Source organism: Ciconia boyciana, chromosome 1 (genome assembly GCF_034638445.1).
Source record: "Ciconia boyciana chromosome 1, ASM3463844v1, whole genome shotgun sequence".
Lineage (NCBI taxonomy): Eukaryota > Metazoa > Chordata > Aves > Ciconiiformes > Ciconiidae > Ciconia > Ciconia boyciana.
This window is the reverse complement of record NC_132934.1, coordinates 75,565,970-75,579,997: the sequence shown is the minus strand read 5'-3', so window position 1 is coordinate 75,579,997 and position 14,028 is coordinate 75,565,970. Positions and strand designations below refer to the sequence as shown.

The window sequence follows — 14,028 nt, the reverse complement described above, 5'->3', positions numbered from 1 at the left end:
GTACAGGAGGGCCAGATAGCTGCTTACTGGCTTCTAGAGATTAGGCCAGGCTGGTCATACCCAATGCCAAGAAGCTTAGTACAGAGAAATAAGCAGCACAGGGACAAATTAGAGCTAACATTTCAGAAAGTGCTAAGAATGAAACTGCTTCTTCTGATGAGGGAAAGAGCACAAGGGCCTCATGCGAGTTTCTGAGACAAAAGGCTCTGAATTTATTGCCTAATGGGTTTTGAGCTAGACTGCACTCCAGGGGCTACTGTCACCCTCCTCAAATAAATGATCTGCACTTTAACAGCTTGATAGGAGCTAAGCTAACTTATTAGGAAAACACATCTGCTGTCTCTTAGAAAAAATTGCATATACTATTCTGGGCATTCAGTTAATGGTAAATTTGGTAAATGGCAATGGTAAATCCTTATTTCTTTAATAAGATGTTACTATTTCAATAGCCTTTTTCACTACTACTACAATTCACATAATTGTCATCACTACATGAAAACTATTTACTTTTCATTGGAAAAAATACTAATTAAATTAAATTAAATTATCTAATAATCCTTATTGCTAAACATTGTTGTTTCTTCTTTTTAATCAGGACTTCAAATTGGCTGAAATATCTAATGGGGAGGGGAGAGAAAGAAGAGTGGATTTTTCTTCTAATCTTCAGCTCTTTTCCAGAACGGTTCTTGAGGCCCAGTGTTATGGGCTTGCAGTATAATATGTTGTATGTGCCAACCCTACCCTTTATTTAGGTGCTGAAGTACGATCTGTCAATCACTGCTCATTATAGGTCTCTGACGACCACTGACATGTTTCAGTAAATCCACAATTGAAAGTTTGGCCAATGTCATAAGAATTAAATAAAAAGCTCTGTCTGGGTTTCTGCATCTGAAAAACATTACCGTGATGATTATTTTCTGCACTTTCCCAGTCCCTTTAAGCCTCTGTGGCTTGGGAAGCCACCTGAAGCCAAAGGCTTCTCCTCCTGGGCATGGGAGGCTGGAAGGACATACTTTCCTTTTGGAAGGTGAGAAAAAGAATCTTAAAACATGTCAAAAATGATGCAGTTACAGAAAAGGAGGGGAGCTGTACTAAAGCCAGGGAAGAGTTGCAGCAACACAAATGTGAGTTTAATCCGTTTACACAACTATGCATCTCGGTGCCTTGTTTAAACTTGCAAGGATTATTTTTGTTGGTATGGATGGTAGCATTTGTTGCTGTGTGAATGTGTGAATGTGAAAGGCTGGATCACTGTTCTCACCTGTGGCACTTGCCTAGGTTTTTCTTGTCTTTGTCACCTCCCTTTTAAATCACTGTAATTTTCTCTACCTTGGGCACTCAACAGTTGAAGTAAGGGCAGTGAGACAGCACTTGCTGGTAAATCAAGCCACCTGTAAGGTACACCTCAGTCAAGATGGAAATCTGACTGTTCCCTTAGTGCTGTAGCTGACAGTGTCAGGCTGATGCTGAAGGGCAATGCTCTGTCCCTGTGATTTCTAGCTATCTAACATAGTTTCTTTCCTCTTCTTTTTGCCATAACAGGTAAGATCCACAGTGGCACATGAATCGCAGGTATAGGAAATTCTCCTGGTCCTTGACTTTAAAAATTGCATTTTCTATTACACCATCCCAAAAGCAAAATTTTCTATTGACTGTCAGGGCAAATTACATGGGATTTTGGTTGATGGGGTAAACCAAATGTAATATCAAAGTGCTAAATCTATTTTGGGATATGTGATGTATGATGCATTACTATGTGGTTTGAAAGATCTAGACCACTTGTATAGAAACAAAAACAAAAGCCAAGCAACAACAGAAACAGGATGAAATTTTGGGAGGGGGGATTATGTGACAAGTACTATCCACATATAGTGCATTGGTCCAGAAATCTGTCTGTGAGAGTATCATTGCATATTATTAAGGACTTCTTTATCTTCTTAATCTTATTAAAGAATTCTTTATCTTCAGCCAAAATGTCCATTAATATAGTAGGATCTGTGAATGTGTATTAAAGAAAATACAAGAATTTAAGGTCATAGGTCTCACCCTATGTGTATGATGTGCATCACTGCTTATTCTCCAGAAGCAACCTTCCTATCCATAGTTAGAATTTCTCCAGGATTCTTAGAAAGGTATGATAAAAATACTGTAAGATGAGGTATTTCTGTTTCTATAGGAGACTGTCCAGAAAAGCAAGAAAATACAGCATGTCCATCTTTTAGAATATTTACTGATGGCAGGAAATAATGAGATAAGGAAAGCCAATTGCAGTGTGGTTTTTTGGCAACACTTTGTTTAGGAAAAAACTCAAACAGCATATTTAAGTAAGCTTAATTATCAAAAGAGCTTGTTTTACCTGTAGTTTTACAGTATCTTCTAACTGAAAGAACATATGCTATGTTGTTTTCTTATGATATGCTGTGTTATGCTATGCTGCCAAACACAAACTATCTACAAAACCAGTAACAATCTTATTGTAAGAGGTGGAATGCCTTTTGCAGTAGCAGCTACCAGAATAATAGCCAATTAGAAAGTCAATCTCCAGTTATTTAGCCTTGTATTGTGTTGGTTTATATTACTTAATATTATAATAAAATTACTCATAACTAGCTTTAAAATTCCATAAAATAACATGTAGCATGAAAGTGATATTAAAATTAAATTAGTTGATACTTTGAAAAAATTACTTATAACTAAAGAATTTTGAGTAGTGAATGTATTTGTAATGCTAAGAACTGCTTGATGAAAATTTGAAAATGTAAAAAAACACAGAACAGAATAATGAATTCAGATTTGTCACTGAGAAGCGTTAGCTTAGGTCTCGTGCCAGTGGGCAAACCTTCATATGGCAGGAGCCAGAAGGATTCTGTCTAAATAGTTGAATATGGATTTCAGGAGTTGTCCACTGACATCAAAGAAAACAAGAAAAGGTTCTACACAGTGTTCACAGACTTCATGGTTACTCAAGTAGCAATATGCTATTTTAGCAGAATATAGCAGCCATAAAAAGTTAATCTCAGACCCTCTAGTTTACACTCTTGTATGTTTGGACACAGGTTTGGAAAACAGTGAATTTGAGAAAACAGCCATCAAAATTTAACCTGACTCATTTCCCTTGTGCTATTATTTCGTAGAGAACCTCAGCTGGTTTCAATTGTCATAGCATGCAGAAGGGATAGCAAGACAACATCATATGAGCTATCTCAAAGGAATTTTACACTATAGAATATTCATGGTCATGTTCAGCATCTTTCATCAAGGTGTGATAAGAAGGGTTTGGAAAGGAACAGAAGCCTTCTTTCTGCAGGGCCACGGAGCACAGCTGAGATCAGCTGTCTCCAGGCCCAGGGAGGGGTAACCCCACTTAATCCAGAGGTTGCTGGGGGCCCCCCTTGCCAGCTGTAGAAGATTAGTGTAAAATACACCCTGGCAACAGAGACAGTGACATATCATCTCTTCTAGATTGCAGGCCGTGCTTCCACTTGAAGAACTTTCCTAATTCTGTGGCTGTTTCCTGGCCCAACCATGCACAAAACAACACATTTCTCCATGGGAGCGAACTGTAGCGAGTTCCACTGCCTGGCTCTTTGGATTTGTTTTTAGCCCTTTGGTTTACTTTAACTTTATCTGTTTTACTTCAGGGTTTACTTTAGGGTTACAGCCTGTTTTCAAATATTAGCACAAATGTGCTAGAGGCTGTGGTAATCTCAAGACTTTAAACAATTATGGAAACCAAAAAATCTGATGTAAGACAGCTTTATAAATGTAGGTTCATGTAACTGCACGGGTACATTTATGCAAGTCTTCATTTGTGCATGACGCACACCAAGGGAAGCTACACACTGAATATTTGTGTTCGTGCACGTGAGCAATAGCACATTTAACTTGCCTTTTGGCACCTGAACTGTATATTCGTGCAGGCACATGCAGTATCTGCAGATGTAAATGAGCTACAGACAAATGCTTGCACCCAGTCATCATGCCTGTCATTAAGAATGGCACAAAGACTCAGGGCATGTAGGTGCCTAAGACTCTTTGGTCTCTTTAAGTAAGACTTAGGCACCAAATGCTTCTTTAAGGAGCTGGACTAAGGCATGCACTTCTCCTTTGCCATGAAAAGCTCAGTTCCAATGATTCAGTAGTTTTCTGCTTAAAGCAGAAGTTTCTTGGTCTCTAGTACGGTAAGCATCAACTACAAAAGGAAAGAGAAGCAACCTAAATCTATTAAAATAGAAACAATTGCACTGATTATGGCTTCCTTTCAGAGGATACAGAAAGGAGTTGCAGCTCCATCAGTTGCTGGGAGCGGAGAGCTGCTCCTCCCAGCTTCCCCTCGCATTGCAGTTCTAAGCTGTGCACTGCTTGGAAACACATTTATCTGGTGTGTGCAAGAATGGGATTTATATGCTTTTGTCCTACATGCTACATTTTCCAAAGTGGCCTATGAATGTCTGTATTCTCTCTGTTTATGCTTGAGAATTGATATGTATGTACAAATCAGGGAGACAGGCTCTCAAATCCTCCCTCCTTTCTGCAAAACAAAGCATTTCTTTTTTTGGCAGAAATCACCTGCTTTAAGCACAAATGAAATGCCACAGTTTTCTCTAAATGCATCCAGAAGTTTCTCTGGAAACTCCTGCCCTACCCAGTGAGTTTGCCCAACCATGGGTTTTGTACTGGGTCTGTCTGGGATGGAGTTAATTTCCTTCATAGCAGCTGGTACGGCTATTTGGATTGGTGACTAAAACACTGTTGACAAGACAAAACCCAGTGTTTTGGCTATTCTTGATGTGTGTTTTTGGCTATTTCTCTTTCTGGAGAAGAAAGTGAAAATGAGTGTTTCCAGCTGAAACTATGGACAGAATGTCTTCTAATTTAAGATGCTGTCATAAGTAGCTAAGATTTAAACAAAGCTTTCACTTTTAAAATGAAATCTAGCAAGTGATCAGTCTGTTATGGTTTTAGTTTCCAGTTGCTCTCAATCTGGCAACTCTCCCCTGCTGTAAATTCACTAAAACCAAACAGTAACCATTGGACTGGAACTTCCTAAGCCACGTTTCACCTTGGAAGAAAGAGTCCTAAGTTAAAAATTCCTAAAACTAGGGTTTCATAGAAGCACAAAAAATTCGAAGTGACACTATAGTTTCTAAGGCCAAACAGTGACATGAACATCTTTGGTTACCTTTTGCTCCTCATATGCTTCTTTGAGACAAACGTAATTTGTGAGTGCTCTCATTGCAATTGGAAGCTTTCCGATTGCTTTCAGGTCCACAGGTTTCTTGTGCGCAGATATAATAAGAGTATTCATCCACCAATAAGTCGCCTTTGAGAGCAGATTGACAAATGGCTGCAGAAACCTCACTCCCAGGTCCTGTAGATCCTCTGGTGGCTTTACTTTCTGAGGGTTCATGAAAAATACATACCTCTGGAGATGAGAAAATAGACATCATGTGCTCAAGGATTATCTTATTAACGGCAATTTTTAGTAGAAATTATGTATAATACAACTACAGTGTCAAATTTGCATTTAAAGGTAATTATACATTGAATTTAAATGTAAATTTGCATGTAAATAGGAGCATTTCCATTTTGACAGCATAACTGGCAAGAAATTGAGCAATATGGGATGTGGATACAGCTCTGTAGCCTACCAGTACTACCTATCTCTATCTGAACAACAACAAAAGAAGAATTCTTGGGATATAATTACCTTTTAATTTATCATGGGTAAGAATGTATGCTAACTTATACATTCACTACATATATAGTTTATCTGCATTAACATAGCGTATACTGTATAGATTACATACACACACATATATACCCTTACATGCACAAATATGCATGTATATCTATGTATACAAATATGTATGAACTCTCTGTGTGTATACATATACACAGGCACACATATGTACCAAGCCCAGGGGACACATCAAGGACATACATTTTAAAGAGATGCCAGGCCTCACTGATTTCTATAGAATTAACCAGACATTTACGGTTAAGCTAAACTTGGGCCTAAACTTGATACAAGCCAGAGTTACTGGGACTAAAGACCTTTCTCCACTCCCGAGATACTACTGATATCTTTTCAGATCCTGATAAAGAAACCACATACCCTAACTCGAATGACATTGATCTCCACGGCCATCAGCAGCCCATAGAGAATGACCATAATTCCAGTGATGCAGAAACGCAGCTGAGAAAAAGTCACACCATCCTGGCAGTATCTGACAAGCTTGATCGTTTTGGTGACAAAGGCCATTATCCAGTAAAGAAAGAGAGCTGTAAAACAGGTGCATATACATAATTAAAAAAAAAAAAAAAAAAAAAAGCTATACCAGTTCTGCAGAAGTTTTAGCTCATCCTCTATATCACCAGCCTGCAGGCTGGCACAGTGTGATGTCAGCCCAAGCCAGGTTTGAGAGATTTGCTTTGCACTTTCTTCTCCCAGGTCACTATTTTCTTTCCTGGGCCACCACCTTTCAAAGAAATCCACAACGGTGGGTCTTCACACAATTACAGAAGCCCATCGAAGATAATCTGAAGGGGAACTTTGTTGTTTAAATGAAGTAAAAGTCACTTAAATTGACAAATATCATACCGCCTCTTTGAAAAAGCAGAGTGCATTGCAGGTAAGCTCATTTTGAAAAAGAGTTCATGTAATTTAATTATATCCTGCATCCTGGTTTGTATCTGTCAATGGCTAGTTCAGGTTGTTGAGTTATAGGTAATTTGGACCGTATACTTCTATGAAACATTATCCTGCAATGTCTAGTCAAATTCTTCTGACCATCTCCTGGCTGAGACAGATATCGTGAATACCAAGTAGCAGTTTCTCAAACGTAAACCTTCTCCCCTCTGCCTTTGGAAAAAGTGAGAGGTGGCATTTATCGTTAAACTGAGTAATCTCAGAATCAACTGCAATGGATGCTGAGAAACAACAACCATCTGCACAGGATGGTTTGTGATCAGATTGCTATTAAAAGTGGTCTTTTAAAGCCCCTTTGAATGAAGACAAATTTTTGCCTCAAAATAATGAGCAGTGTTAAAAAATACCTAAAAGCTCATGCTAGAAATACAATAGGCATACTATGCTTTCCCTTTTGTGATAATTTTTAAAAATAGTTTTCAATGTGTACCTTATTGTCATGGTTTAGGCCCAGCCAGCAACTAAACACCACACAGCCGCTTGCTCACTCCCCCTCCGGTGGGATGGGGGAGAGAATCGGAAGAGCAAAAGTAAGAAAACTCGTGGGTTGAGATAAGAACAGTTTAATAATTTAATAACAGCACTATACCAGCTACTAGGAAGAAAATTAACTCTATCCCAGTCGAAACCAGGACACTTATAAAGGATGCAATAACTCCTACAACAATACTAGTTCAAAGAGCAGAGAATTATTGCTCTCTCTTTTAATATTCTCATGCATTTCACCATCCTCTTCAATCTAAGCAAGCTGACTTTGGCTAAACTACTGGATTTTGTAAGAGTACATAAATATCAGACTTAGACTTACCCAACAGTAACTTTGGAAAGTTAGATGTTTCAATATTATGGTAATAGACTATGGATACAGTGGCAGCCACAAATCCCATTATAGCTGGTAGAAAGAGATGCAGGTGGCGAGATTTCATTTGTCTGAAAATAAATAAGGTATAAATTAGTTAATTTAGTGTCTTTTTTCACCATTGTTATATTCCTAGGTGTTCTGCTAATCTATTTAAGAGGACAAATATGACTTTCCTAGAGACAAAAAGATTCTTTCCACATGAATGCCTTAACTTCTGTCAATATTTACTTGCCGTAATAGTTTGAGAGGAGAATAACAATGTGCTAAGAACAATCATTTCACCTTCATCACATTTAAATCCGGACAGTTCATGAAATGGTGCCCCATCTTTTCGGGGGAAAAACTCCTCACGCCTTACTAGCTAGCCCATCACACATTATCAGTATACATTAATGAATGCAATTAGCTTGGCTATCCACCAAACACCATCACTTACGTATCAGAAACTATGCCCTCTGCTATTTCACACACATGTACGAACAGGAGGGTGAATGTCAGGATCCACCGCAGGTTGTGTCCAGGGAAGTGCAGCCAGGTATTGTGGTGAATCTGGACTTTGGAGCTTTGGCTTCCCCAGCCTGGGAAATAATAGTAATGAAAGAAGGTTATCACACAGCCAGCTAGTGAGTGATCTGGTTATCAATTCCCTATTCTAATCCATAGGTCACTCTTAATAGTGTATAATCAACACAAAACCCCTAAAAGACTGTGGGGGCTGTTTTTAGTAATAACATGACCCAGGAGTGCTTGAGTTGCCATGTAGCCCCCCATAATTTAGATCTGACCCTCTAGACAACATGGCAACAGACTTCCCACAATTGCAATCAAAGAGAAGAGGTCCCTGGCCAAGAACAAAGATGAGAGAACCAAAAGAAACATCTCAGAGTCTCACCCTTGCACAACAGGGACTGACAGATCTTAAGTGATGGTGTCATCGTGTCTTTCCCAGTCACAGACAAGAGTGGGCAAAGTTTCCAACTGATATAAAATTTGCATCCTCTGATGAGGCCTCAAAGAGATATATTCACTTCAAACAAATAAAATTTATTATCTTTGTCTCAGGCCTGGTTGGGAGCGCTGTCTCAGGGGATGCTGAACAGCGAATTCGCAGTCTCTGCTCCTTAGGCACAGCCCAGCCTCCTTGCCCTGTGCATTCCTGGCACATTAAAGCTTCCAGCACAGCACCAGAACTCAGCTGATTTAATCAACAAATTAATCTTGAAGCCCATTTTCACGTTGTCACCTCAGATGGCACCTATCCTTTTCAGGCAAGATTTGCTCTGAAGCCAGCAACCTGGCAAGAAGCAGGACACCAAGGACCTGATGGATGTGACAGTGCTGGGGGGAGCTGAGGACTGATCAGAGGTTGGCCTCTCATGATGGCGAGTCTTGTCCTGCATGTTGCTTTGTCCTCTGCCCCTTCCCACCCTGGTACAGGGCTGTCCTGAGTCAGTTAGCCCAAATGGCTGTACGTGTCCCTCTTACTGTAAGGCAACTCCTGGAATTCCCCGACAGACTTCCCAAAGCCCATAGAGAATCCCAAGAACAGCACATTTCAGGGAAGTAAAGAAACAAAACAAAAGAAAACAAAAACAAAACCGAAGTTGTTTAACTAGGACAGTGAGCATTACATCTGTTTCTTTCAGTAACTGCAGAACTGGTTTAAATCCAGGATATGCTTTTGATACACAAGGATGCAGCATCTCATCGTGCCTAGAGGCTCATCAGGTGTCTCAGAAACACATAAACCAGAGCCCAGGTTTATTCATTCTTGGAAACTGTCAGGATTTCACCGTTTCATCCTTGTTTAATATGTAAAGTCCTGCAGGAACAAAATATTCTCTCTTCTCCATATCTATCTCAAGCATCTTATATAATTTCCTGAGATTTTTCCTAATCTAATGTGGCTTTCTTTGACCTTGCTCCTATCTTTGTTTCTCCCAGGCTGCTTTTCATTTTTACTTCCTCTTTGCCCATATATCTGCACAAACACGGTTCGTCATCAATTTTTGGTTTTGGAGTCAGTCAATCCTGTAGACTCCAGCTGGCTTTTAATGCTCTGTTCAACAACTATTTGTCCTGATAATCAAGGTACAAAACAGAAAACAAAGAATTACATAAATACAGAACATACAATTTAAGCTATTATGTTTTTTTCCTAACATGGTTAGAAAATAGAGGGAATTTTCAGTGGATGCAATACTATTCCAAAATTAATTGACTAATACCTGTAAAAATATTAAAGCGGCCTGCTACCACTTGTTGCATAACACAGAATGTTGTAAAAGATTATCTCTGCCCTCAGACCTTGCATTCAGTTTCCATCAAACACTTCTGCAGAAAGCCTATAATTCAAGGGTGACTTGCATCTCATCCCAAAGAAAGAGCCAGCACTGATGTAAAGATCCAGCACTATTGGAGAGAGTTCTCCATAACCCTTGGGGTTTTTTCCAGTCTGTAGTTATTCTTTTGTTAGAAATTGTTTCTTATTCCCTTGCTTAATTATTTAATCAGTTTTCAGTCATTGGATCTTGTTATACCCTTGATTGCTAGGTACTGAGTGTTGTATCCCACAGGTTGCTGTAGCCTATTATTCAATCACTTCAGAGTCTTTTTGCATAATGGAAGTCCTTAAATCTCTAGTTCGAATATAGTCCCAAATTCAAACCTTCCTTGTGGAAGAAATGTATTACTATGTATATACACGACACCAGGAAGGTAGCATGGAAGAACTGACATGCCATTTCTCATGCAGTTGTCAGGAGAATATTTATTTTTATTAATACTTATTGCCTTTTGACGGTTATTCAAGTCTCTTTATCTCCTACGATCAGTTAGAATGCCACTGTTTGACAACTCTGAAAAAGTATTAAATTGCATTTATTTAATCACTGCAAATAACTGGGATAAAGAGACAGCTATAGAGAAAAAGTATCATTAGAGTACTAGTTTAGATGGGGCTTTTTACAAGAATATGTAAGTTAGAGCCACTCCACTGTCCTAAATTCTTCAAGAGAGATTTATCACTTCTTATTTTCATTCCTGTGGAAAAAGATTATCTCTTTTGCTCTACTTCTGTTTACAAATGTTGGCAAAAGAAGTAATTGTTCTGTTTTAAAAGTTTCCTACACTTCTCCTAGCCTTAGATCCAAGTTGCACATTTTGGATATTCTCTGAAATTCACATAACTTGAAGGGAATTCAGACCCACTGTCATAAGTCTTCTAATATCTAATAATAGCAAAGGTTGCAAGTTGCTAATTTCAAATCTGAAGAAAACTTCTCCAGAGAGAAGTTTCAGAGCATTTGGATCTGATTTCTCTGGTTCTCATCCATCTTTTCATGCTGCTTAGTTCAGATTTATATCTAAAATTCCCAACATTTCAAGAGAGTTGGCTTCACGTCCTTTGGGTCAAGCCATTCTGTCTCTTCTTTTAAAAAATTAATAAATATAAAGCATCCAATGGTTTGCACCACAGGCCTCCAAGCACATATTAACATGACTGAGTATAAATACATGCTCAAGTGTTTGTAGGATTGCACAGCTCCATTGAGTAACTCACCAATGAACAAAATTGGGAAGGTGATAAATAGCAAGAAGACATGGGGAACCAGGTTGAGGGCATCCACAAAGCAGACGTTTCGTAGGACACCAGCGCTGATGTTATAGGCTGAAGCATTGTCGTTACCACAAAATGCGAGCCTCATTGCTTCCAGAAGGTCTGACTACTACAAAAAAGAGGGAATAGTTGAATACCAAGACTTCTAGCATTCCCTTCAGCTAAACACAAAATAAATAAAATAAAGAGATACAGAAGAAGCACACTGAACAACCCACAGAGAATAATTCAGTTGCATTTTGAAAATTCTTTTGGGTTCCATCACATATAAGCACATTAGAATGAAGGCTGTGTTTATATTAAATGTACTATTTATTAGAAGTACTTTTTATTAAATACACTATGCTATTTTATTAAATACACTATGCTATGTCTTCTAGTGTTCATTATATGCACAAATGTTACGCTGCGAATGCTCTATGAGAACATAGGGAAAGAACAAGAAAGTTTTGAAAAACAATTATTTCCATTTCTCATAAGAAAACTCAAATGCACAGAAGCTGACTCCTGGGTGTTACTGTTTCTTTGATGAGCCAACATTCTCTGTGCAACATCTCTGTTCATACGATTTGTTCCACTACATTTTCAGTGCAAGCTCTGAACCTTTGATATTTGTGATTTGGCAGCTTTGCATTCACTGATATTTTTTATTTCTTCATTGTCCCATAGAACAACAATGGTCATATACACTAGTTATTACAGATAATTACCAAACTCTTAATCAAAGTAGGTTGTATTGAAGATTGCATAGGCAGTAAATCAGCATTTATGCTTGATCCTACAAATCCTTATACACATGCACAGCATGCATCTCATCTAAGCAGTTCTCTGACTTCCATGATTTCTTATGAGATTATCTTTGTACACCAAGATAAGCTAATGCGTTGGTGCTTGCAGAGTATGGGCCATAGCATGACCCACAGTTATGGCTAGCTTCTGGCTTTTATCAACCTGTGCATCGTTTATTTATTCATTCTTCTTTATAAGAAGATGAAACAAGATTGCAACCAAAATGTTTCCTTGCTGGTTTCTCCGCCCAAGACTTATACCAGCAACACAGTACTGTAGAATAGGTTGTGTAAACTCATTTGCTCACATTTTTTTTCCTAATTTTTACATACTAAAATGGAAAGAATATCTTTAATTCAGCAAAGTATATGTATACTTTGGTGAATGCATCTTTCTGCAACAACATTGGCATTAATGAGCTTTACGGAATCAGAACAATATAGACATGCAAAAAATGCATGAACACAGTTTAAAAAAAGTTACTTGAATGCGGAGAAATATGTTTTCCTTCTTTCCTCAAATAGTTCAGATTAGTTTTATGAGCCTAGTTGTTTAAACAAGGTAGGCATAACAAGGTAAGCATAAACTGCTCAAGTACTCCCTTAGAGAGAACAGAAACATATAGATCTTCAAAAGAACACAGAGTTCAAAGAGGCACTTTGAACCTCTGCTAAACCCCCTTTTTGCTTTTAACTAACTTTTTGCTGGATCTGAAAAGCATAATCCATATTGAAATACATCAGTGAAACTTGTAAAGGAGTTTCATTGAAAAGAATGTGATAAATGCAGTCCCTTTTCCAAACATATCAGCACTTTATGGTCTGAGATTTGCCAGAATTTAAGCATAACTCAGAGTCATATGGTGGACACATCCTGCAAAAATGCATGCGTGTACTTACTGTGGTGCAAAAGCTGACGGGCAACCCACTCAATCTTCAGTAGAACACAATTTGATGGAGAGTTTGGCCCATTCTCTATAATGAATAGAGTGATATGACCACTATCATTCTATCTTTTTAATTTTATATAAAAATATATTTGTAATTAGATATGACTGATAACACAAAAGAAATAGTATGTTAATATGAATTCTGTCTGAATAGACTGAGGCATTATTATCAAAACAAATATGGAACTTTTCAAAAAACTACACAAAGATTGCTTGGTTTTAATCTGTAAAAGCTTGACATGTCTCCTTTAAGAGAAACATAATGGTAATGATAATCTCTTGAAAATGAGAAGTGTTGTTTCCTCATTTTTATCAAAGGTCAGAAGTCCAAGGGAGTTCTGCTGGGAATTTTCCTCCCTTTCCCACAAAGAGGACTCTCTTCTGAGACAGTGTAAGATGCTATTGTGGTCTAGTGGTTGGATTGGTACCGAAAGGCAGGAGGATCCTGGGTTCAAACGAGCACTGAATCATTGACTTCCAGTGTAGTTTTTGGCTTCTAGTCAAAAATAAATCTGAGAGAAAGGACTAAAACCATGTCCGCGAGAAGCTAAGGGAACTGTTGTTTTTCTCCATTTTTCTGGAAGGGAAATGAAATATAGGCAGTAGATGTTCCTGTGGAAGAAAGGACTATTAACTGCATGGAGAGTGCTATCTGCTAGCTAGGACCTACCATCAGTTTGTAGAGGTTTCATATCACACCTCAAACAACAGTGCCTAAAAGCTCTCAAGAAAGGTGCATCTTTCAAGAATCACATCTGCATTTTCACAAGAATCTGCGCTGTGCCTTGTTTTGTGATGGAGTATGTCTAATAATACACTCTTAAAACCAACTGTTCTTTGCATGTTTGCAGGGCTGAGGAAAGACTCTGGTCCTATTGTTAATACTGATGTATAAAGACAGTGCCCATCATACTGATGGTAATTTTCAAGAGTAGGTATAAGCAGTCTATTCGTAATACTTTTGTTACAGGTTCATTGCAAAAAAGAGGTAGAATGTTATTGTCTTCTCTTAAAATGAGAGAGAAAAATCAAAGAGCCTAGGTTGGTTAGTTTGTAAAAAAAACCCCAGAAAATCAAAAGGATTGCATTGCCAATGA

General features: G+C 38.2%; 1 protein-coding gene across 10 annotated transcripts in view; it reads right to left on the bottom strand.

Annotated features, from left to right (window-relative positions):
* ABCC9 (ATP binding cassette subfamily C member 9) overlaps positions 1–14,028 on the bottom strand; it is a 97,878-nt gene that overhangs the window by 56,171 nt on the left and 27,679 nt on the right. For 9 of the 10 annotated variants that reach the window (XM_072875145.1, XM_072875113.1, XM_072875171.1 and 6 more), the window contains 5 exons: positions 11,137–11,302; positions 8,011–8,152; positions 7,521–7,642; positions 6,119–6,285; positions 5,183–5,425 (listed from right to left, as the gene is read on the bottom strand). In XM_072875145.1, the coding sequence (XP_072731246.1) occupies positions 5,183–5,425; positions 6,119–6,285; positions 7,521–7,642; positions 8,011–8,152; positions 11,137–11,281 (819 nt within the window). In that variant the 5' untranslated portion in view covers positions 11,282–11,302. Of the gene's footprint in view, positions 1–5,182; positions 5,426–6,118; positions 6,286–7,520; positions 7,643–8,010; positions 8,153–11,136; positions 11,303–12,881; positions 12,957–14,028 lie in introns of all 10 variants that reach the window. The other variant, XM_072875124.1, reaches the window with a different exon arrangement.